Consider the following 26082-nt stretch of genomic DNA (forward strand, 5'->3'; position numbering starts at 1 on the left):
CAAGGAACAGACCAAGAATACCATTGTTCTGACCCAGCTCCCCAAACACGACAAACCCTCTGAGGTGACCCGAAAAAGGTTCCTTTATTAGGAGTGCCGGCAGCCCCAGCAAAAAGTTTCTCTCGCAGGTTAACTAGTCCGTCCAGCCGGAAGATGAATAGTTGTCTGCCACATCTATTCATCTCCACCCCCTGCCTTTTATCCCCAGAGCTAGGGTGGGGCTTCGCTAGTAGCGGTGGCTCTTCCGTCCCAAGGGCCGACCCATAGATTTCCACTGCTCTCCTCTCCTCTGCCTTCTGCGCATCTGCGTGTCAGGCACTGGACCCAGCTGTTCCTCATCAGTCACCTCCAGACCTGGGGGCTGTTGACTCTCCATCAGAGGGCTCAGGCTCTGCCTCTGCCTCTCTCTCTGCCAGCTCCATTCTCTCCTCCCCCTGGAAGGTCCCAGGTTGCCCTGATGCTGACCCTGATTCCCACACCTCCTCCTCCTCTGATTCGGCTGCTGGAGGGGCGGAATAGAATAGTTCCCCAACCTTTCCAGATTGGTGGCCCAGAGGAGGTAGGGGGGAAAGAGGGGAGAGTTTTGTCGTGCACGCGAGCCCCCGTTGCGCTAGTAGGGCCACAACCCCCTGCGATGCGCAAGTGGGGCTGTGAGCCCTCCCGCAATGCTCACGCAAGTGGGGCTATGCACATGCACACGTGTACGCGACACCCAGCCACTCAAGATTGGAGACACCTACTACAGAGTTCATTTGGAAGTCTGTTTGCGAAAAGAAGCGTTCCTGCCATTGGAAATGTGTATCAATTCCATGATTAAGTCTGCCCTTCAATAACATTCTTGAATTCCAACACAACCATTTTTCTTTCTTCCTTCCCTTTCATTTTAGGGCAATTCCCCACCCGAGGGGCCACGCACATTTGGCAGCCCTGGTGAGCCACGAATGTAAGCCAGCTCTGTTCCTTGGGCGTTGGACGTGTTATTTTTCACAGAGTGCTTGGGACAAATCTATCCAGGCACATTCTTCACCGCTTGCACAAAATAACTTTGTGACGTGCTCTGCAAAAGCAGCCGACCTCTGGAGGCATGTGCCGAAACAAATGCACACCGCCACTAGGTTTTTGGAGCGTGGTCAGCAGTCACCCTAATTAAATCCCCTGTGACTCTGTTTCGCCCCTTCCCCCTGGGTGTATCATAAATCAGATTCTCCAATTGAGCCCATTCACAGGTTGGGTGTCATCAATCACATTCTCCAATTAAATATATTAGTGGGCAAAAGCTCTGGTATTGTAGTTACAACCTTTTAAAGAGAAGAGTTGGAATGTACTTTCGATTTCAAACTGTACTGCTCTTCCAGATTTCCTCCCCCCTCCCCCCCTTTTTTATGGCAACTACTAAAACAGGCATAAAACAGGCAATATTTTATGAGTTGACAATGACACCATTAAAATGCTAGAGGGATGCTGGGAAGCTCAGGACGAGAGCATCCAACCTTGGCCACTTTAAGACTTGTGGACTTCAACTTCCATGCTGGGGAATCCTGGGAGCTGAAGTCCACAAGTCTTAAAAATGGCCAAATTTGGAGAGCCCTGATATATACAGTAGATGAAATTTCATCCACAATTTTGAGTAGAAAAATGAAGCTCTTGGGTTGCCTTGTGTTGAACCTGAGCCACAAGGTAGTCCTTGACTCAGGACAGTTCATTTAGCGACCGCTCTAAGTTACGACGTCACTGGGGGGAAAAAAATGACTTACACCCCCTTTCACATTTCATGGTCACAAGATCAAAATTCAGTTGCTTGGCAACTGACTTATATTTATGGCGATTTTCCTGTGTCCCCGGGGGTGTGTGTGTGTGATACCTTTTTGTGACTACCTCTCAATCAGACTCAACGGGGAAACCAGGTTTCCCTTAATGACCGTGTTACTGACTTAACAACTTGCGGCGATTTGCTTAACAAAGATAGCAAGAAAGGTCCATAAAATGGGACAGAATTTACTTAACTCTTAGCCACAGAAATGTTGGGCTCAATTGTGGTTGTAAATCAAGGACTTGTTTGTGTGTGTGTGTGTGTATATATATATATATATACACACCGTATTTCTCAGAAAATAAGGCTGGGCCTTATTTATTTTTTTTGACCCCCCAAAAAAACGGCTAGTCTTTTCGAGGGGTGACTTAATTTTCCCTCCACACGCACCCTCACCTAGAGTGCCCCATGCGTGCAGATTCACCTCGCCACCGGGCCACTTCTATCGGCCGTTAGGAGCAGCCTGCTGGCGAGGCATGGCTGCCTGCGGGGCGCTCTAGCCGGGGCGCTCCTAACAGCAAGTTTACCCCTCCCTGCCTTTCCCCCCAATTTCTGTTCACCTCGTGTTGTTCAAGCGATGTGAGAAATGGTGGGAAACACATGCTTTAAATAGGCCCAAATTTGGGGGACGGGGCTTAATTTCACCGCATGCGTATAAAACAGTGCTGGGCCTTCCTATTGGGTGGGGGCGTATTGTTGAAGAAATACGGTGTGTGTGTGTATGTGTGTGTGTGTGTATGTATGTATGTATGTATGTATGTATGTATGTGTGTGTGTGTATATATATATATATTCATTCATTCTGAGGATATACACACACACACTACACACACACACACCCATAGTTAAAATTACGATATTAACCAGGTGTTTTCCCGTTGTGTCTTCCAGCATACAATTTCTCCCATAGGATAGATCACTTGTCTTTTGGAGAGCTCATTCCAGGCATTATTAATCCTTTAGACGGTACCGAAAAAATTGCATCAGATCGTAAGTGGGTTCTATTTGTCGGGGAGACAACAGCTCAACAACTTTGTTTGTTGTTGGATTACAATTCTCTCCTTGATTTCCCTGAATGGCATTTATTGCATCATTTCCGTGGAATTTCTAATGACTCCGCCGAGGTTTTAATCACACCTCCGCTGAGATATTCAATAATTACAATAATAATGGGTAGTGTAATACGTTTCATAAATAAATATGTCTTTTTTTTTTACGGAATCTAGCCTCGATGGTGCATTTTCCGTGGAACATCTCTCGCTTCCCCCAAATTATGAATATATTTACATAAAGATTAATTATCGCACGTGGGGTGTTGAGCCTTTTGTATAAGCACAAGGAAATGGATATAAGGAGGCACGAGAGATTTACGAAGCAGTGATTTCGTTTTATTCGTGGATAAATGAGTTTATCTTGTGTTGAAATGCGCTTTAAAACTTTCTCTATGACATAGAATAAAACCAACGATGTAGGATTGTGCTCAGACCGTTGTTTTTCTTGCGTGATGAATTTTGTTTTAACTATTTTTTCTTTTGGGGTGGGGTGGGGTTCTGCAGACAATCAGATGTTCCAGTACTTTGTCACAGTGGTGCCAACAAAACTTCAAACACACAAAATTTCAGCAGAAACACATCAGTTTGCAGTAACAGAAAGGGTGAGTCCTGGCGTCAAAAAAAGAGCAGTGTTTATCTCTCTTTCTCACTATATATATATAAAAGCAAACTACCACTCATGAATCATCACAAAATCTCCAGAACTGTAAAGCCTACAAACTTGAAATTTGGCACGTATATTCCTCTTGGCTTCTAGGTGCTCACTAAGAAAGGATTTTTCGAAATGACCATCAGAGCTTTAGTATTTCCTATATTATTATTATTAACACGCTCTGATGCTAAGGAGTTCTACTCCCCCTCCCCACCTGAAAAGAAATCTCTTCCAAATACAAACACAAGGAGAGGAGTTTCAGTTTCAGAGCACCAAGCAGCTTTAGTACAGAACAGTTGAGCTAAGCCACGCCCAGGCTCCTTGCTGTCTCCTTCTTGCTCACGCAGCAAATACTCTTTCACTTTCCAAACAACTCTCAACTCAACTCAACTCTCACACACTGACACGACGCTAGCCAGATGAATACCGATGGATGCAGAGACATAATCCGCCCCCGCTTATTTTCCTCCATAAAAACTAAACCCAATCACATAGTTTCGTAGCGAAGCACGGGTATCCAGCTAGTATATATATGATATGTGTGAAGTATAGATGCCATTTTCTTCTGTCATTTTCCTTTACGATACAAAAGTAGAATATTTTAGAAATATTTTGTGAGTGTGAGCTGTAGGTGCTGTTTTCTTCTGTTGTTTTCCTTTATGATAAAATAAAGTAAAGTAAAATACAGCTCTTGCAATAAACAGATGTGCGTGCAAAGTCCATAATTAAATGATTTCCATTTTTTCTTTTTTCTAATGTTTCTTAACGCTAGAGCCAGCTCTTCTGAAATACATTTTAAATAATTTATTATTTAAATAAATTATTTTATATGGTGGGGCATGGCCATCACTCGTGTCGGGGGCACCTGTGGAGACCCTCCCTCACTCTTATTCTAATCTCCTTCCTTCCTTCCTTCCTTCCCTTTTCCTTCCCTTTTCATTCTCCTTTCTTCTTCCTTCCCCTCTTTTCTTCTTTTTCCTTCCTTGCTCTCTTCCCATCTTCCTTTCTTTTTTCTCTTTCCTTGTTCCCTTTCTCCTTTCCTATCCCTTCCTGCATGCTCAAATCCAAAAAGGGAAACATTTATCCTTTTCTTTGTTTTTAGTTTGCTTTGCTAGCCCTCTGCCAGCGAAAATGGGGCTTGGACGGGCTGCCACGGCCTCCTGCAGCCCTCTGCCAGTGGGTCCCCGAAGCTCCATTTTCGCTGGCAGAGGCACCATGGGCTGGTTTTGACACCCCTGGTCTAATGTATGTAAATCAAAGTCTTCATTTGTCTCGGACCTAATACGGTATTGCAAAGCTATTCCTGATTCGGTTTTCCTTCTTGCTGCTTTTCCTAGGAGCGCGTGATCAACCACGCAGCCGGAAGTCACGGAGTCTCTGGAATTTTCATGAAATATGATATCAGTTCCCTTATGGTGACCGTCACCGAGGAACACATGCCCTTCTGGCAGTTTATCATCAGACTCTGTGGTATAGTTGGAGGAATTTTTTCTACTACAGGTAACCCCCCCCCCCCCCAAAATAAGACCCAACCAGAAAATAAGCCCTAGCGTGATTTTTCAGGATGCTCATAATATAAGTGTCAGGATTCCAGCAGTTACTCCCATTTAAATCATGAGTCTCAAGCCAAACTTCCAAAACTTAGAAAGAATTTATTGGGAGTAAACATGCCAGCACCGCCTGGGTGTAGCTGACTCTGAGGCACATCATTCATTGTTACCCTTGACCCTGGTTTTTCCCCCACCCCCTGGGTGTACCGTAATTCATATTCTCCAATGGGACACATCCATAGCCAAGAGTCATCAATCATGCTCTCCAGTTAGAATTTTGCGGGGCAGAAACTTAAATCACCTAGTTACTATCTTTGAAAAACTATTTATGGAATGCACTTTCGATTTCCAAGCTGCTTTACTGCTCTTTCAAACCCCTTTCTGTTGGCAACTCTAAAAAGACCAGAGAAATATTTTATGAGTTGACAATAAGCCCTACCCCCCAAAATAAGCCCTAGTTAAGATCGTCAGCCATACGGATGCATTTAGTACCGTATTTCTCTGAAAATAAGACCTAATGTGACTTTTGGAGCAAAAATTAATATAAGACCCAGTTTTATTTTTGGGGAAACATGGGTATTAATAGATACAGGGGGTCCTTGACATATGACCATAATTGGGGTTGGAATTTCCACCGTTAAACAAGGAAATTGTTAAGTGAGTCACACCTGATGTTATGCCTTTTTTGTGACAGTTGTTAAGTGAATCACTTGGTTGTTAAACGAATTCAGCATCCCCAATTGACTTAGCTTGTCAGGCGCTGGTTGTAACCACTTTACCGCATCAAATAGAATAACCAGCATAACCAAATGTTCCATTTGTTCTCTTACCGTAGGCATTTTACACAGCATTGGAGGGTTCATAGTGGAAATTATCTGTTGCCGTTTCAGACTGAAGTCTTCTAAATCTACACCTGTAAGTATTCTGAGTAACACCTGGGATTTAATTAGGGTAGGTGTAGCTCAGGGTTGAACTGTGAGGTCTTTGGTGCTCTCTTGAGCTTGCTTGTTTTCTCCCAGACGTTTCACGAACCCAACTAGGAAACATCCTCAGGGCGAGATATCTCAGTCAGTCATTTTGGTCACTGATGACATTCCCTAGTTGGGTCATGAGACGTCTGCAAGCAAACAACCAAGAACTCCAGATAGGGCTTTGTGTGTATCTAGCCTTAGACAGGACTCTTGCTTTCCTCTCCTGCCTCACACAGAGAACAGAATAAGGTTATAATCCAGACGAGGGGAAAGGATCCTTGGAAATCTAATGGCGCTCTTAATTGGAGCACAGCTTTGGTGAGGGTAGATAGCCCATCCCAATTTTTAGGGACCTTCCTTGTAACAACACCCTAACCACAGGGGTGGGCTTCAGAAATTTTAGCAACCGGTTCTCGGCCCGGTTACTGGGTGGGCGTGGCCATCGTGCGCATGGCCTAGTCAGCCTCCTACACCACGGTGGGGGGGTGTTTTTACTGTCCCTGGGCTCCAGAGGCTTTCCTCAAGCTTCCGGGAGAGCGAAAACAGCCTCCCCTAGTCTCCGGGGGCCCTCTAGAGGCTGGAAACAGGCCTATTTCTGACCTTCTGGAACCTCCAGGAGGCCCATTTTTCACCTTCCCCGAGCCTCCGTACTGGCTCTACACTTACCTGGCATCCAAAATGGCCCACGTGGGGACTCCGGGGAGGGGCGGGGCCAGCTAGGGGTAGGATTTGCCGCTTCCCCGAACCGGCCATAAAATTAGCTACCGGTTCGGGAAAACTAACTATCTCTGTAGCCTTTTGGCGAAGAATTGTGGGAGTCGACACTGGGACATATTTGGAATTACAAAGTAGTTAGGAACCGCATGGATAATCTAATCCAGCCACCTGCAATGTGGAGAAAACCCAGTCTCCATATCCATAGGAGATGGTCTCCAGCCTCTTCTTACAAACCCTCCAGAGAAACGCACAACTTCTACAATGAGACCGTCCCACTGACTGTCTATGGAGAGATTTCTCAGTCCACCAAGTCATGGTTGTTGGGTTTTTTTCCAAAAGACAACTGGACTTTGTTTTCCCTTGAAGAGATTTTACTGCTTCTTCTGAAGAACTGGAAGAAGCTTCTTGGATGAGAAGTGAAACCTCTTCAAGGGAAAACAGAATCCAGTTGCCTTTTTGGAAAAAAACCTCTTTTGGGACGTTTTATTAATTGTTGGAGAGTCCTTGCCATTAGAAAGTTGTTCCTCCTATTTAAATGAAAGCTAGGTGGGTAACAGCCATTATTGCAGGATCTTAGTATCTGTGACCATTGAAAATAATACTTTGCTATCAAAAGATGAAGAGCTGATGGGGGAAAACCTAATTTCATCTCCCCAACTTCCTTAATTAATTAATTCTGAATTCACCTCATAGCATGCTGTAGGTATCTCTCGTAATACAAGTGCATAGAAGTAACTATCAGATTGACAGTAATAGAACTCAGGCTTTCTATTAGAATAGAATAGAATGGAGCTGGAAGGGACCCTGGAAGTCTTCTAGTCCAGCCCCCTGCTCTGGCAGGAGATCCTATACCCATGATGGCGAACCTATGGCATTCATGCCACAGGTGGCATGCAGAGCCATTTGTGCTGGCACGTGAGCCACAGGCAAACTTACCTCACTGCGCATGTGCGCGCCTCACAGCTGATTTTTCGGCTGGTTTGAAGCCTTTTTCAGCCTTCCAGAGGCTTGAAAAAAGCCTCTACAGGATTTGCAGGACGAATAATAGGCCCGTTTTGTCACTTCCTGTAATACCGGAAGTGACGAAACGAGCCTATTATTCGTCCTGCAAAGCCTGCAGAGGCTTTTTTCAAGCCTCTGGGAGGCCAAAAAAGGCCTCAAACCAGCCAAAAGATCAGCTATGAGGCGCGGTGCAGGTAAGGGGGCGGCGGGGGGAGGATTGCGTGCGCATGCGCAGGGTTCATTGCCTTCTGGGTGCTGGCACACAAGTGTGCACACACAAATTTTTTGGCACAGGAGCCCAAAAAGGTTAGCCACTACTGTTGTATACCCATTCAGACAAGTGGCTGTCCAGTCTCTTCTTAAAAACCTCCAGTGATGGAGCAGCCACAACTTCTGGTGGCAAGCAGTTCCACTGGTTAATTGTCCTCACTGTTAGGAAACTTCTCCTTAATTCTAGGTTGCTTCTCTCCTGGATTAGGTTAGTTTCCATCCATTGTTTCTTCTCCTGCCTTCTGGTGCTTTGGAGAATAAATTGACCCCCTCTTCTTTGTGGCAGCCCCTTAAATATTAGCCCTTAATTATTTTGAATAAGCTGCTTTGGTATAATTCTTCCAAAATTAGTGACAATATTAAGCCACAGGAAAGAAAGTTAAGAGTAGGAGAAAGTCACAAAGCAGACCAAAGACAGACTTCAGTGTATTAAGTATCCTGATTCCTGAATTGACTAGCATCTCACTGGATCCAGTGCTCTTAAACTGTTCATTAAAGCCAATGAACACTGTGAATAAACATTAGAAGTGGTACGGCGATTGTGACAAAATCTGTGATACATCTTTCATTTATTTTTTTATTTTATTTTAATTTATCTGCCTCCTGCCTTTATTGTTTTTACGAATAACTCAAGGCGGCGAACATATCCAACACACCTTCCTCCTCCTCCTCCTATTTTCCCCACAACAACAATCCTGTGAGGTGAGTTGGGCTGAGTGAGAGTGACTGGCCCAAAGTCACCCAGATGGTTTTTATGGTGAAGGCAGAACTAGAACTCACAGTCTCCTGGTGATTGGCCTAAAGTCACCCTAGCCAGCTTTTATGGCCAAGGCAGGACTAGAACTCACAGGCTCCCAGTGATTGGCTTAAAGTCACCCAGCCAGCTTTCATGACTAATGCGGGACTTAGAAATCACATTCGCCTGGTGATTGGCCTAAAGTCACCCAGCCAGGAGACTGTCGGTTCTTTTATGGCTAAAGTGGGACTAGAACTCACAGTCTCCTGGTGATTGGCCTAAAGTCACCAGCCAGCTTTTATGGCTAGGAGGGATTAGAACTCACAGTCTCCTGGTGATTGGCCTAAAGTCACCCAGCCAGCTTTCATGACTAAGGCAGGACTAGAACTCACAGTCTCCTGGTGATTGGCCTAAAGTCACCTAGCCAGGAGACTGTCAGTTCTTTATGGCTAAAGTGGGACTAGAACTCACAGTCTCCTGGTGATTGGCCTAAAGTCACCAGCCAGCTTTTATGGCTAGGAGGGATTAGAACTCACAGTCTCCTGGTGATTGGCCTAAAGTCACCCAGCCAGCTTTCATGACTAAGGCAGGACTAGAACTCACAGTCTCCTGGTGATTGGCCTAAAGTCACCCAGCCAGCTTTCATGACTAAGGCAGGACTAGAACTCACAGTCTCCTGGTGATTGGCCTAAAGTCACCCAGCTGGTTTTCATGGCGAACTCAGGACTAGAACTCACAGTTGCCTGGTGATTGGGCTAAAGCAGGGGTAGTCAACTTTTTTATATCTACTGCCCACATTTGTATCTCTCTTAGTAGTAAAGTTTTCTTTAACCGCCCACTGGTTCCACAGTAATGGTGATTTATAAAGTAGGGGACAAAACCCCCACCACCCACCATGAAAGCTGGAACGCCCACTAGTGGGCGGTAGGGATCAAGTTGACTACCACTGGCCTAAAATCACCCAACCAGAAGACTGTGAGTTCTTTTATGGCTAAGGCGAGACTAGAACTCGCAGTCACCTGGTGATTGGCTAAAATCACCCAGCCAGCTTTCATGACTAAGGCGGGACTAGAACTCACAGTCTCCTGGTGATTGGCCCAAAGTCACCCAGCTGGTTTTCATGGCGAAGGCAGGACTAGAACACACTATCTCCTGTTTTCTAACCTGGAGCCTTAACCACTAGGCCAAACTGGCTTAAACTTTCTCAAATAAATCCGTATTATGATTTTTTTCTCTAGAAGAGGAATAGGTGGAGTCGAGCCACAACGAGCCGAAATGCATGAAGAAGGGGAGGAAACAAAAAATTACGTTTTCTCTGTTTTGTTTTGTTTTTCTGACAGGTTCAACTTCCAGATAGTCAACGAAATGACCACGAACCTCTAGCCACCGAAGAGGCGACGCAATAGCCCCTCCTTCAGAAACTCTAGTCTTGACATGAAAAGACATTTTTTTAATAGCAAAAGATTGTGCAATACATTAAAGACACAGAGCGGAGGGGGGGGGGGAAACAAACTAGCCTTTTTTTTCCCCGGCAACGAAAGAAGGGAAAGCAATTAAACTCCTCGCTGTGACTCGTTTTGTCCTTTTCAAGGATTTTTAAAAAGTCGCTGAGACGATCCTTTCATTTTTAAAGTCCTCCTTCCCGGAACGAGAAACAGGATTGTCACGGAGAGGAGAATTGATCATTCAGAAACTGGATTTAAATCGTGAAAATTTATCAACTCTACGTTCTGGGAGCATCGCAGAGTCTCGTAGATTGATAATCTTCAACGGGAATGAAATTGGAAAGCGATGTATTTTCCGTAGGCAAGTGAAGCGAGAAAATTTTGCAGCCGAAACTCACAAGCCCGTATAATTCTGTTTTTAAAATGGGGTGCGAGATGTGATTGGTTGGTATTTTTTTAATCCCTCCCCCCATCTTTTAAAATGTCACTCCTATCCTAAGAATGTGGGAATCCCAAGAAATGGAGAATTAATGCACAAGAAAGGAAATTAAAAATCTTATACTGGGAGCAGAGCATGTATACCGATTTACGAATTGGCTGTTTGAACAAATGTGGAAAACCTTTTAGCGTATCGTTTATTGTCAGACTCTGCAAAACAAAACAAAACAAAACAAATGGACCGATCGAAGAATCATGGGCTCTTTGCATTGTAACATGGTTAAGAGAAATTGACAGCCTGTTGAGAGTGATTGACAGCCTTAGGGGTACTGTTGAGAGTGATTGACAGCCTTAGGGGTACTGTTGAGAGTGATTGACAGCCTTAGAGGTACTTGACAATCTGAAGAATCCATCATGGTTATTTTTAATTTTCTTGAGTTTTAAAGTACCATCCAATTGGATTACAATTCTCATCGCCATATTTTTGGAGGCTGGGTCATACAGATAGTCCTTGACTAAATGAACTACAGTTCATTTAGGGACCGTTTGAAGTTACAACAGCACTGCAAAGGGGGACATGACTGTTTTTCACACTTAATGACTGTTGCAGCCTTCCCGTGGTCAGGCGATCAAGATTGAGATGCTGGGCAACTGATTCATATTTATGACGGTCACAGTGTCCCCAGAGTTACGCGATCTCCTTTTGCGACCTTCTGACAAGCAAAGTCAAGGGGGAACCCTAGATTCACTTAACGACCGTGCTACTAATTTATTGCCGTGATTCACTTAATAACTGGCAAGAAAGGTCATAAAATGAGGTGAAATTCACTTGTCTCGCTTAGCAATGGAAATTTTGGGCTTAATTGTGGTCATCAGTCGAGGACTTCCTGTATCGGCGTTGCCTTGCATTAAATCTTTCTTGAATTTATGGCAGACGAAAGGAATACTGAAATTAGTGGGCAATTAATATTGCAAATTTAAATTTTTTAAAAAGGGACGCGGTGGCTCAGGGGCCAAGATGCTGAGCTTGTCGATCAGAAAGGTCGGCAGTTTGGCAGTTCAAATCGCTAGTGCTGCGTAAGGAAGGGAGCTCCCGTTACTTGTCCTAGCTTCTGCCAACCTAGCAGTTTGAAAGCATGTAAAAAAATGCAAGTAGAAAAATAGGGACCCCTTTGGTGGGAAGGGAACAGCATTCCATGCGCCTTCGAAAGCGTTTAGTCATGACAACATGACCATGGAGACGTCTTCGGACAGCGCTGGCTCTTCTTTGGCTTTCTAACGGAGGTGAGCACTGCCCCCTAGAGCCTAGGAAACAACTAGCACGTATGTGCGAGGGGAACCTTTTTACCTTTTAATATTGCAAATTAACTATGAATTTGACTGAATTGAATCCAGTAGCTTTTAATTCCACGCTCTTTATACCATCAGTAAATATGGGAACCATAATCTAAATTGTGAGCCTTATCTATCCAACTGATATGCAAAGCAGTCGCTATGATGTTCTGGTTGTCAGTGAATTTTATTCAACGTCCATCTTCATCTGTAAAAAATAAGAACTTAGATGTCCGTTATTTATTTGGAAAGTTTAATAGAGGAAAAAGGTAGGATGCACACCTGACTCCATCTCAGCTTCCAAAAATATTCCCTCCGTTGAAGAATGAAAAATGTAGGAATGACACTTCAAATGTACCAGCTTGGTGATTTATGAATGGTTAAAAAAAAAAAAAAACATGGCTGTTAGCTGGAAAGACCAAAATGCAATGGGGGAGGAAAATCTGATTTTAATGACAAGGACGGAGCAGGGTGAGCATCTATGATGGCTTTACCATCTGTGGATTTCAAGTCACAGAAGTCCTAGCGGGCTGAAAAATTCTGGGAGTTGGTCCACCAATCGTAAAGATGCTATAGTTGCCCAACCTGGAATAGACAATCTGATGCCAGTGGAAAATGTCATATTCCAGCAACGCTTGTGGGCAGATGGAACGTAAGTCATTCAGATAGAACCACATTTTGGGGGCCATTAAATTAGTAAGTTTAAAATGTTTTGCAGAAAGTACTGTTTCCCCGAAAATAGGACCTACCCCGAAAGTAAGTCCTAGCTTGATTTTTTTGCATGTGAGCCCAATATAAGCGCTGCCCCCAAAATAAGCCCTAATTAAGATCCCACCCACTCCAGAGTGGATGGGTAAAATTAAGCTAGGGTAGGGATGGGTGTGTGTGTGTGGAACTACCCTACTACTTACCTTTGAACAGTTGTAGCCAGGCCTTGCACACCCCAACACCTGCTTTGCTGGCCCATTTCTTCAACAAGGCTGGCAAGGCTTTCCTGAAGGCCTCTGTAGCTGATAGCAGAGCTCTGGATCGATCCAGAGCTCTGCTATCAGCTGCAGAGGCCTTCAGGAAAGCCTTGCCAGCCTCAGAAGAAGTTCCTGAAGGCCTCTAACAGTGAAAAAGAGGCCGGGGGTGACGCACGCAAGTGAGGTTGGCCAGTGGATGACATCCCCCCCAAGTAAGACCTGGTGCCTTTTTTTGGTGGCAAAAAAAAATTTATAATGGTCTTATTTTCGGATATTTTTGATGTACCTAACTCATCCAGGCTGATGGCCTTAATCTAAAGAACTAAAGAAAAGTGACTTTGATGGACCCATTTCCAGCCTTCCTGAACTTCCAGGAGGCCCATTTTTTGCCCTCCCCGAGCCTCCACGCGCCCCCTGCACTTACCTGCAGTAAGGGCGTGTGGGGACTCCTTCAAGGGGAGGGGAGGGGTGGGCGGGGCCAGCCAGGAGTGGGATTTGGGGGTTCTCCAAACTGCACAGAATCTTAGCTCGGGGCTCTCCCGAACCCCCGAGCAGCCCAGCCCTGGTCATAAGTGTGAAAAACGAGCGTACCTCACTTTTTCCAGTGTCGTCGTAACTTTGAGCGATCACCACACGAACTGTTGTTCAGCTGAGGACTCCCTGTGCTTTGTCTGTTCGAGCAGATACCAGGTGAGAAGAAATGGCTCAGATATCCTTGTTTAAAAAGCCATATTGTCTCAGCTAGAAACTATAATTTGTATTTTACATTTCACGAGGCTCTTTGGAAATGAAGTGTGTGTTTAACATTGTTGTTCCCTGTTGTCATTTGCCTTACTAGTCACTAGGTGCCCTCATTATTCCACAATCACATTTGGAGGGGGAGTGTTTGGAGTATGAGTTATTTCAAATAATATTTCCGTTGATGCAAAACCAGCAATATTCTACTGGATGTAGGCATATGAAATTATTTGGAATTCATTAAATGTCCTCATACAGAATCCTATCCCAACTGCAAATAAAATAGCATTTTTTTTTTTTTTTTACACAGAGCACTGGGGTACAATTTGTAGCTATATTTAGTAACCCTTGAGAATTGACCCATAAAATCAGCAAAAACATATATCCTATTTATTGAAATGAGTAGGCTTTCCAGTTCTGATTGCTTGAGGAAGCACGTAATTCATTCTCATTAAGCTTTTTATTTTTAAAAAGCTCCCCATTTCCTGATCATGAATGAGTCCTAGAAAGAAAATAGAGATAGATTAAAGAGAGACAGAAAGAGCCTATTGATGGATGGGTGGATGAATGGATGGACGGACGGATGGAGATAGGGAGGGAGGGAGGTAGATAGATGAGAGAGAGAGAAATAGATACTGAAGGATGGGTGGAGAAATAGATACGGATGGATGGATGGATGGACGGACGGACAGACATAGCTGACAGAGATAGATATAGATAACATGACGGATGGATAGATAGATAGAGAAAGATCGGATGGATGGATGGATAGATAGATAGATAGATAGATAGATAGATAGATAGATAACATGACAGATGAATGGATGGATGGATAGAGAAATAGATACCGATGGATGGATGGATGGGCAGAAATAGATACAGATAGATAGATAGATAGATAGATAGATAGATAGATAGAGACAGACAGACAGACAGACAGACAGACAGACATAGCTGACAGACAGACATAGCTGGCAGAGATGATAGATATAGATGATGGATGGATTGATAGATGACAGATATAGATGACGGATGATGAATAGATAACGAGAGATACCAGTGGATGGATGGATGGACGGACTAATAGATATGGATGGATGGATGGATAGATAGATAGATAGATAGATAGATAGATAGATAGATAGATAGATAGATAGATAGATAGATAGATAGATGACAGACAGATAAACGACAGATAGCTGACAGACAGACTGAGCGGGATCAATACTGGATATTTAATATATATATATATATATATATATATATATATATATATATATATATATATATATATATATATAGCCTTATTACTGATGATAGCTCTCTAAGCCATCCAATCAAATATTTTGCACGTTGTAAAAACGGAGATCACACTGACAAAAGATCTCTCGCATTGCTTATAATGTTCTCAAAGGAAACGTTTCAAGGTCAGATATGGATGTAGGAACCTTCCTTAAGAATGGCTAACGTGTGTGCATATTGTAGGGCAGGCAAACCACAGCAACATCGTTTTCTTATGAATTCAATAAGGCTGGGCAATAAAAACCCACCATCTAGGGAGAAAAAAAAAACCCAGCTTGTTGACAAATTCATATTTGGGGGGAGCTGGAATGTACTTGAGCATCTGCAGGCTGCCAGAAATGCATACAAAGGAAGAAAGAAAGAAATATTCAACAGATAGAAATGTTAAGGATTAGCAGCTGTTCAAGAACAAAAAAAAGCCATCGGATCAACACAGAAATTTCTGCTTGGGAAAACAGTTCCAGCACAAGTTGCTTCAAAGGTCACAAATTCAGAGAAAACCAGTTAGATAATTAATTGGTTTTAACCATGCAATTATTGAAGCAAAACCAAAAAAAAGAGGTTGAAACTTGGTTTTTCCGCCAAGCAGAGGTAGAACCAGCTGAATTTTTCTTTAAAAAACAACAACAGTTTTCTTTCCCTAATATAGTAGTCTTTGACTTAACAGCCATTCATTTAGGGACAATTCAAAGTTACTTTTTATTTTTATTTCTTTAAATGCATCTTTATGTGAACAGTGTGGATCCAGGTCTTTTTAACATTTCAAAGCAAACATGACTACATTTACACATTCCTACTATTAGCTTTCTTCAATATTCTCATACAATATTCTCTTTATATCAATTGCTACATTCTTAATATCATTTTTTAAGTATATATTCATTGTAATTGCTGTATTAGCTATAAATTTATCAAGTTATATTCTTCAAATAATCATTCATGAATCCATTTTAATTTGTATTATCCCCATAATTGTGACAATTCAAAGTTACGACGGCACTGAAAAAACTGACTTATGACTGTTCTTTCAGTTATGATCCTTGCAAGATAATTATTTTCTTTCTTCTCATCCAATATTGAGAACATCTGCATCCTACTGTCAGAGTTTGGGGAACAAATTAAGCTGAGAAATGCAGAAATGAGAAATTCAAAGTTGATGCGTACACACACATACATACACACACACACACACACAGGAAGGCGGAAAATGGTTTGTGTAAGCAACAAAGTTAACTTTGTTAATAATAATTTGCAATAAAGTGACAGTCCCTGGCATCTTTGTAAGAGGTGCCATCAGAGGGAGGTGATGAAAGCTTCCATTTGATCTTTCTGGGCAGAAATATTTTGCAATTTTTGCAAACACTAGTGAAATTTAAGCAGAGGCTTACAAACAGAGCTCACCTCTAGAGAGAAATTTAATTTATCTATCTTCAAGGGAACCAGTTGGTTTGAAAAAGATAGAAATAGGCCATTTAGGTCAGGAAGACTCTATTTTCCAGTGCATCAGGCAGACACACACACACATGGCAATTGGGGACAGGCTCAATACATACAGCTAAAAAGAAATATTGCTGTGTGTGTTTTTATGTGTTATGCATCAAACCTGGGGTTTTTTTTTAATTATTATTATTAGGCTGCAACAGAAGTGGAAAAGCAAGGCTTCTGCAATTCACTTTAAAAACCTGATGCCCCAATTCTTTTCTTCTTCTAATCACAAACCTTCAGGCAATACATTACACACACACACACACACACACATATGAAATAAGGAGATTGCACTAAGGAAAGGCAAGTTTTTACACAATTTCAGCTTTCCGCTGACAGAGAGGAAAAAAAATTGAGAAAGATCAAAACCATTTTTGGACAACCTCAAAAAAACTAACCCACTGTACATTCTACAGCATTTCTTTTTTTAAAAAAAAAACAAAAAGCATTGTGAAAATACAGGTAGTTCTCAACATGCGACAATAACAGAGCCCAAAATTTCCGTCGCTAAGCCAGATAGTTGTTCAGTGAGTTTTGTCCCAGTTTATTTTTTCTTGGCCGTAGCTGTCATAGGAATGACTGTAGTTGTATTTAGTTGTGCTTTGCAACATAAGTGTTTGGCTCGATGGCGGTCGGAAGTCGAGGAAATGCCTATTACCGTTAAAACAATTAAGATGAATTTCTCACTCGGAGGACCGTTTTACTTAGGGTGAAGAATGAGTCAGGCTGCTCGCGTCTTAATATTCTTTGCTGCACCCGTATCAAGATGCTGCACAGATTCCACCAGGAGCTTCCAACCCATAAAAACAAGTAGCTTATAGAATAATTAATAGATACGGTTTTAGGGAAGCAGCAAAACAAATTGATGGATGGCTTGAAAATATTCCTGCGTCGGAACCACTGAGTCAAACAGAGTTCCTGGCATCCTGTTCCACCCAGATCACTTAATCTTCAGCGAAAAGTCTGTAGAGATTCTCAGTCATCCAGGTCATGGTTGTCCCAAAGGTGCTTTAGATAACACATAACAGATAATCAGAGTTGGAAGGGAACTTGTAGGTCATCTAGTCCAACCCCCTGCCCAAGCAGGAGATCCTACACCATTTCTGACTGACTTTTTCCTGGAGGGAACTGGACTTCCTTCTTTTTTCTTTTGAAGATGTTTCGCTTCTCATCCAAGAAGCTTCTTCAGCTCTGGCTGAATGGTGGGGGAACGGAAGGATTTATACTCCTTGCAGACAGCTGGTCATTTGCATCCTTTCAGAGTGTTGTTGAGGCCACGTGGAGGTTAACCTGTCTCCTCAGGGTCACCTGAATGATGCAAATGGTTCCTGTGTAATCTGCAATTTCTCCTCTGGAAATCCATTCCTACTCCCCACACCATTCCAAGGGTGTCCATCCCAAATTGGATAGCTAAAAGTCTGTAGAGATTCTCTGTTATCCAGGTCATGGTTGTCCCAAAGGTCCTTTTTTTCAGGAGACACCTGGACTTTCTTGTTGTTTTTTTCTTTTGAAGATGTTTCGCTTCTCATCCAAGAAGCTTCTTCAGCTCTGACTGAATGGTGGGGGAATGGAAGGATTTATATTCCTTGCAGACAGCTGGAAAAATTGCAGACTCAGCAACACTCAGGTGACCCTGAAGACACAAACCTCCAAGTAGCCCCAATGACCCTCTAAAAGGATGCAAATGACCAGATGTCTGCAAGAAGTGTAAATCCTTCCATTTCCCACCATCCAGTCAGAACTGAAGAAGCTTCTTGGATGAGAAGTGAAATGTCTTCAAAAGAAAAAAGAAAAAAGTCCAGTTGCCTCCTGAAAAAGCACCTTTGGGACTTACTGAATTATCTTTAAAAGGATATGCTGCCTCTCGTCACACAAAATATCTCCAAATCCCAAGTGAACCCACTGAAGATTCAGAAAGGACCACATCTCTCCCCTACCTAGTTTATGACATTCAGGTATGGTTTTCTCCAAGGGTTTTAAATTTTAGAAAATCCAGTGGATGTTTTTTTTTTAAGCACACCTTGCTTTCAGAACCAAAACCACTAATTGCGTCCATCCAAATTAGTTTAATATTCCGTCTCCTTCCGGAACCACATCAAATAATTTGCTTTTCTGTTAGAAAACAGTGACAGCTTAGAATGTTGGGAGACTGACAAGATATATTAATCTTTTAATCTTTCAATGTATGATTAGTAGAGTTGAGATAGCCAGGAGTTATGTGATTTCAGTGAACTGAACTACTGACAAGCTTGAATCGGTATCAAAATATTTTATTTGATTTGAAATGATCATTAATAAAACTCTGTTAACTGCACAGATTAGATCCCAAATAATATACAGAAGGAATTGCTTTGCTTAAGACACAGAAATGCTGGTTATATTGTAATATTTACTATTCACACACGTTTTTAAATTACATTTTTGCATGTACACAAAAGAGTTATGGAAAAATAACACTGTCCCAAGAGTGTCACAGTAATTAATCTGTAACCACAGAGTCATTATTAAAAATAGTTCTTTTATTGTTATTTCCAGATGGGGATTTCAATGTCTAGAATGTCTTGTGGGCAAAACTTACTCTTCTGTCTGTGCCACTAAAATCAAAGAAGTTGGCCCTTTTACATTTTTCTTTTCCTCTTCCTGATAATTCCAATTTGCTTCAGAGAAAATGCAATCCCTGATTCCAGAAGCATCAGGGTTCAAGAAAGCTTGCCAGCACGGAAAATCAAAAAAGGATATCCCCATGCTTGTAACATGCAACCAAGATTCAAGTTGCTAGTAACTAAATCTTAGTTGCTTTCGCAAAATGTGGAAAGGTCTATATTTAGGAAAAAAATAACACAGCCCAAGTTTTGCACATTGATTATAAACAACTCGATAATACCAAAGTTGATATTGATAGAGACTCTTCTCTCTATAGCTGGATGGAGTAATAGTAACAGCGAACCTATTGTCAACTTGTAAAACATTCGTATGCCTGTTTTCAAATTGCCATGAGAAAGAGAGGGGGAAAGACCTGAAGGAGCATACAGCAAATAAAATCAGAAGCACATTCCAAGCTTATCTCACAAAGATTGTAACTTAGGCAACCGGGTATACCGTCTGGGAAAATCGTTTATTGGTGAATGTGAGTGATGACACCCAGCCCATGAACTGTGTTTCATTGGGGAAGCTGAATTATGATACACCCAGGGGCATCGGGGGAAACAGGGTCATAGGTGATTGTAAATTACATATCTCAAGAGTTGGCTTCATACAGGTCATGCTGGCATGTTGCTCCTAATAAATCTTTTGACGTTTTTTGAAGCTTGGCTTGAGGCTTATGATTTGTGATCGCCGGAATCCTGACACTATTTGTCCTTCCCATTGTGAAAACTATTTGGAAGGAATCCAGAAAAACAGAGTTGGAAGGCTCCTTGGAGGTCTTGTAGTTGACCCTGTATCATTCCGGACACATGGCTTTCCAGACTGTTCCTGAAAACCTCCAGTGATGGAGCAGCCACAACTTCTGGAGGCAGCTCATTCCACTGGTTCATTGTCCTCCCTGTTAGGAAGTTTCTCCTTAATTCCAGGTTGCTTCTCTCCTTGATGAGTTTCCATCCATGGCTTCTTGTCCAGCCTTCTGGTGCTTTGGAGAATAGATTGACCCCCTCTCCTCTGTGACAGCCCTTCAAATACTGGAAGACTGCTATCATGTCAACCCCTTAGCCAGGGGCCTCCAAACTTGGCAATTTAAGGCTTATGGACTCCAATTCCCAGAATTCCTCCATCAGTCATGCTGGCTGGGTAATTCTGGGAGTTGAAGTCCACAAGTCTTAAAGTTGCCGAGTTTGGAGATCTCTGCCCTAGGCCTTCTCTTCTTTTGACTAGACATATCATTCATCGCACAGTTTGGCCTCCAGGCCCCTAAACATCTTGGTTGCTCTTCCCTGCACTCTTTGTAAAGCCTTAGCATCTTTTTCGTATTGTGGTGACCAGAACTGGATACAGTATTCCAAATGAGGTCTTACCAAGGCATTCTAAAGTGGGACTAACACTTCATCTGATTTTGAAATGTTTCGGTTCTCCTTTGAGCACAGCACTTCCTTTACAATTCATTAAAATAGTCTTCCTTTTTCTGGCTTCCATCCAAACCGGAGAAAATCTTGGCATTCGTATAACCTTTTATTAAAGGTCTCATTAAATGTAATAAGTTAAATTTTTAAAGCAGCAGTTAGCACCTTGGACAGAAGCCTTGGGGGGGAAAAACGTGAGTGGAACAAAGCCAGAGAAAAACATTGGGTTGACGTGAAGCCCTAAGCATTTCATCCCAATTATTTTGAAATATGCCCAAGGGTGAGTTGGTGCTATCAAAAATTATACTTATGATGCCTTTAATTTCCTGGTAATTAAATAGCTTCTGTATTTTTATTCGTGTACTTAAAACAGTTAAATCGTATTGAATTATACCTACGGAAAGATATAAATAGAACAGGAAAAGCAGCAAAAGAGAATGAATTTAAACCTAATGGCATCTGAAACCAGAAGAAATACATTTTTGTGCTGCCACACTTTTCTCCTTTTAGTGTGGAATATTAAACATCGCTGCATAATTTAATATTTGTGTTTCATTTTAAAGGAAACCAGCGGTAATGTTGCATTTAACAAGTATTTCTACCTGTCCTTCAACGAAACTTAACTTCAACGGTCTCGTGTAATTCTAGTAAATTCCTTCAAGTTAATCCAGTGAAAAATGCTTCATTTTCTCTGCTAGTGCTTCCCTCATCACAATATGTTTTTTCAAGTTTTGCACTTCATGTGACAGGTTCACATCCCAGACGGACACAGAAGACGGTATCCCTATGAAAAAAAAGTCATTTAAAAAATAATCAACGAAGATACTACAAAGACAAAAATGCTGGGCACATTTGTCAGTGCTTGCATTCGCTGTCTTTTAAAAACAGGAGCCAAAATAGAGAGGTAGGCATATTTCTTAGCATGAGTAGGAGAAAAAAATTACCAAAAATGTGAACTTTGATTTCACTTTAAATAAGTCTCACTTTTCATACACAAGTTGAATAGATAGTTATTGTACTAATCTGGTTTGGCCTTATTTAAACTAAAATTGGTTGATCCCAAGAAAGCCACAGATACATGAAGGTTGCTGGAATTCTTTCCTAATAACTCCTTAGATTTTTCTACGATAAATTACTTATCAGAATTCAAACCATATTTCACTTGTTTCCTTTCAGCTTGTAAGGAGAACAGTGATAGCTGGTACAATCAATGTCTTTGAGGGAAAAATGATTTAGATTTATATCATTTCAATAATTATCTGGATTACTGATGTGGTTGACTTGCAATTGGGAGAATGAATAAATTAATATCTTTATAGCTTATGGAAGAGTGGTGTGGTGGCTTAGTGGAGCCCTCGCCTCACAATCTGTGAATTCAATCCTAGGTAGAGGCAGATATTTTTCTCTCTGGGCACAATGAGAATATATCGGCTGAACAAAACTCCGTACTGGTGACAGGAAGGGCATTGGGCCATTAAAACACTCTGCTAGCTCCATTCGGTTGCCCAGACTCCACCCCGCAAGGGATTACGGGGTCATTATAAGAAGATGATGAATGATAATTAAAAGCGGCAGAATGTTATATTTCCCCAAAGGAGAAATGGAGAAAAATTTTAACAAAGACAGAAAGCGGCTCCCAACAGCCTCCAGCAGATGCCCGAAGTCTTTAGAGATGGATATTTTGGGCCCATTAAGAAATTCATCAACAAAACATCTTCAGCTCCAGCTGATGGGATAAAGAAGGACCAGACAGGACATTAACTCCGTTCATTGAGAAAAGTGACAATATCAGTTCATTAAGAAAGGCAGGCTAGAGGCAATAGATAACAGGATAAAATCAATTACACCTGCCTGACAGGATTAGGACCAAGGAAGCCAATAATGAAGACCCATCATGAACCTTTGTGCAACAAGTAAAACCAATCACGTAATAAAAGCCCACAAAGCAAACCTTAAAATGACAAAATATTCTAAACCAGGGGTGTCAAACTCAAGGCCTGTGGGCCAGATCCCGCCAGCGGGGTACTTAGATCTGATCCGTGGGGCCAGCCTGGAAACAGTGAAGGACTGGCCCGTGGTGCCTCTACCAATGAAGCAGAGGGCTGGCAAAACTAAAATTCAAAACAAAACAAAAGGAGAAACGATTCCCCTTTTGCATTTGAGCCTGGAAGAAAAGAAAGGGAAAGAGGAAAGAGAAAGAAAGAGAAGGGAAGAGGGGAAGAGAGCAAGGAAGGAAAGAGGAGGGGAAGGAAGAAGAAAGGAGAAGGAAGAGGGAAGGAAAAAGAAGAAAAAGAAAGGAAGGAAAGAAGGGAGGGAGGGAGGGAGGGAGGAAGGAAGGAAAGAAGGGAGGGAGGGAGGAAGGGAGGTGTCAGCTTTGGAAACCATATTGAGATCCGATGCTCCCACGCTGCCATAACTGAGCCTGGGAAAGTGGGAATGGGGGGGGGGGATCATTGGAAAATATCTAGTTAGACGAAATAAAACTCTTCTCCTGGTTCAAGGTCATGAAGTGTTGTGCATAGTGAAAAGGAAGTCTTACTTTGGGACGGATGGTGATTGGGTCATGTGATGTGATGATGGGTGCAGGGGATCGATTTGAAGCTTTTACTTTTGCAAGGAAGCCCGAAACTTTCAGATTCGGGATTCCACAGATGTGTCAGTTTACTATCCAAATAAAAAGGAACCTTTGAGATGTCTGTCTCAGGAGTTATTGGTAGGAAGGGAGGTTTGCTGGAACGCTGACAGAAGGAAGATTATAATGAGAGAGAGTGAGGGTCTCAAGGAAGTCCTGCCTTAGCTCTTGGCCACCACAGGTGCCCCCAATACGAGTCCTGTATCAGGCCATGGCCACACCCACCCCGCCGGCCCTCCGAGGTCAAACACAACCCTGATGCGGCCCTTGATGAAATCTACACCCCTGCTGTAAGCTGTATAAAAATCCTAATTTGGCAGCTGTCCCAGAACCGCATGCCGATTCTGCTCCTCAATAAACTGAGTCCTTCCTTCCAGTCAGCCCTCCATTTTATTTTCCAGTGCATATAGTCTCTCCCGGCTTGGAACTAAACCAGACAGATTTTTCTTCCTACAGCAGCCGTGACTATGACTGAAACTTTATTATTATTATTATTGTTTTTTAACCACATCCTACAGATCGTCTTGCCAGCGCTAGCGTTGTGGCCTGCTGCAAAATTAGAACAAATGAAGTACGGACTCAGGCTTACCTTTAATGTGTCTGTCTTTATTCTCCTCTTCATGGCTATAACCCAAGACCAGAACGACATTTTTGAGGGTGCCTTAAATTAAAAAAAACAAACATGAGTATTTTAATTAAATCCTATATTAAATTAATTAAATCCTATATTCTTCCTGTCAAAGCCGAAATAGTTCTGTGCATGCACCAGAATGTGGGGTGTGAGACTTTGCAGGTCTTTCCTCCATTTTGGAAAAAAAAATCAGGAAAATCTTGCTTCTACCAGCCTCAGCATATAGAATAGAATAGCAGAGTTGGAAGGGACCTTGGAGGTCTTCTAGTCCAACCCCCTGCCTAGGCAGGAAACCCTACACCACTTCAGACAAATGGTTATCCAACATCTTTTTAAAAACTTCCAGTGTTGGAGCATCCACAACTTCTGGAGGCAAATTATTCCACTGATTAATTGTTCTCCCTGTCAGGAAATTTCTCCTTAGTTCTAAGTTGCTTCTCTCCTTGATTAGTTTCCACCCATTGCTTCTTGTCCTGCCCTCAGGTGCTTTGGAGAATAGGTTGATCCCATCTTACGACCGTTTCTCATACTTACGACTGTTGTAGCATCCCTAGAGGCAGATGATTGACATTTGAATGCTTGACAACTGACTCACATTTATGATGGTTGCAGTGTCCCTGGGGGGAGTCACACGATCCCCTTATGTGACCATCTGACAAGTAAAGTCAGTGGGGAAGCCAGAATTCACTTAACAACCGGGATACTAATCTAACGACTGCAGGGATTCCCTTAGCAACGGTGGCAAGGGAAGTTGTAAAACGGGACAAAACTCACTCAGTGGATTTCTCGCTTAGCAACATACGGTTGGGGCTTAATGGTGGTCGTAGGTTGAAGAGTACCTGTATGCAGGGGTGCGATTCAACCGGTGTAACAACCAGTTCGGTGAATCGGGCTGAACCGGTAGAATCCCACCCCTGCCTGTATGTACAGTATTTCTTCCTGTTACTTACAGTAAAGGCCAAAGACTGCCATGCCCCTGGTGGAGTCTGACTCCTAGGGAGAGGTGGAACAGCTGACAGGGAGTGGAAATGTGGCTCCGGTGGTTGTGGAGGAAACTGGGGAAGGGCACAGGCCAGATGGGCATTCAGAGGAAGATCCAGGCCCATCCCGTCTTCATCCTAGGGCACGCAGGGAGGAGCGGATAAGGGATAAACATGAGTGGTGTGGTCTACAGGGGAGGAAGGGGCCCTGATCCCCTTCATGGGCTGCAGCTGGGAGGACTGGTTAAAAGGACAAACTGCACATAGCAAAGTTGCTGGAAGCAAAGCGTGCATTCTTGTCAGAGCTTATCTGTGTTTTGGCTTCCTCCCAACTGTGATGGCTGCGTTATCTGGCAAAAGTCTGCAATTAATCATCCTTGCCTGCTGTAGTAATTCCTTCAGTGTGATTTGTGTTGGGTTTATTTCAAATTAAGTTTACTTTGGGCGCGGACTGCATTTACTCCCTCCATAAACTGTTTTCTTTACGAGTTTGATATCCAGCCAAGGATAATTGGACATTGGGGCCAAGTTGGAAGCATTAGAGGGACTTTCTTCTATTATGACTTGGTTATTTTTGTGTCACACTCCGGGTCATCACAAAGACAGATCGAACAAACATGGAGTAAAATGTCTTGATGCTAAAACCGACCGTGGTTTTCTTTTGGTATATACGCTTCACTATTTACCTAGTTGAGTTGTCACCATGAATCTCACCGAACGACAGAAACCCTGTATTATCCATATGGGGAGGCGCGTGGACAGGTCAAGTAGTAAGAGGTGGCCTCCTCCTGTCCCGATCCACAACGCCGTATTTTTCTGCAGACAGATACTCTTCACTCGTCCCGGGTAAGCAAGTTTCTGTTTCGATTCCATACTCAGTTTTGGTACCCCGGCTCTGAAAAACAGGAAGTTGTGACATGTCTAAACCGTGTCAGATTGTTCATGCTTTTTTGGGGGGGGTGTCCCTTTGTGTTTTATACTTTGATAAACTAATAAGAAAGTTAAATGGTAAACTGTGTCAGATCACGTTCTTCTATTTGGAAGATAAGCTAAGATGAGATGAGATGATGAGATGAAGAGGAGAGGAAAGGAGAGGAGAGGAGAGAAGGGAAGGAAAGGGGAGAGGAGAGAAGATATAAGAAAGATAAGATGACAAGATAAAATGATAAGATAAGATTATAAGATAAGTTGGAAGAGAGAAGAGATGAGAATAACATGATAAGATATATGAAAGATGAGAGATGGGAGATAAGAGATAAGATTTAAGATGATAAGATAAGGTAAGATAAGATAACATTGTCATTTTTTTACTGTGACAC

The 26082-nt window shown here is 42.5% G+C and overlaps 2 protein-coding genes across 10 annotated transcripts in view; one reads left to right on the forward strand and one right to left on the reverse strand.

The window, feature by feature from the left end:
• ERGIC2 (ERGIC and golgi 2) overlaps positions 1-10772 on the forward strand; it is a 36498-nt gene extending 25726 nt beyond the window's left edge. For 4 of the 8 annotated variants that reach the window (XM_087967807.1, XM_087967802.1, XM_087967803.1 and 1 more), the window contains exons 10-16: positions 888-943; positions 2702-2800; positions 3367-3464; positions 4852-5014; positions 5900-5979; positions 8659-8726; positions 10101-10772. In XM_087967807.1, the coding sequence (XP_087823933.1) occupies positions 888-943; positions 2702-2800; positions 3367-3464; positions 4852-5014; positions 5900-5979; positions 8659-8726; positions 10101-10143 (607 nt within the window). In that variant the 3' untranslated portion in view covers positions 10144-10772. The remainder of the gene's footprint in view (positions 1-887; positions 944-2701; positions 2801-3366; positions 3465-4851; positions 5015-5899; positions 5980-8658; positions 8727-10100) is intronic. The other 4 variants (XM_087967808.1, XM_026677175.2, XM_087967805.1 and 1 more) reach the window with 1 other exon arrangement.
• Positions 10773-18719: 7947 nt separating this feature from the next.
• Positions 18720-26082, reverse strand: part of LRRK2 (leucine rich repeat kinase 2) — a 103948-nt gene continuing 96585 nt past the window's right edge. For both annotated transcript variants that reach the window (XM_087967784.1, XM_087967783.1), the window contains exons 49-51: positions 25450-25658; positions 23742-23813; positions 18720-21304 (exon numbers count right to left, since the gene is read on the reverse strand). In XM_087967784.1, coding sequence (XP_087823910.1) covers positions 21183-21304; positions 23742-23813; positions 25450-25658 — 403 coding nt within the window. In that variant the 3' untranslated portion in view covers positions 18720-21182. The remainder of the gene's footprint in view (positions 21305-23741; positions 23814-25449; positions 25659-26082) is intronic.

Source organism: Notechis scutatus, chromosome 6 (assembly GCF_049901735.1).
Source record: "Notechis scutatus isolate UNSWTSFEM ecotype Mainland chromosome 6, rNotScu1.2, whole genome shotgun sequence".
Taxonomy (NCBI): domain Eukaryota; kingdom Metazoa; phylum Chordata; class Lepidosauria; order Squamata; family Elapidae; genus Notechis; species Notechis scutatus.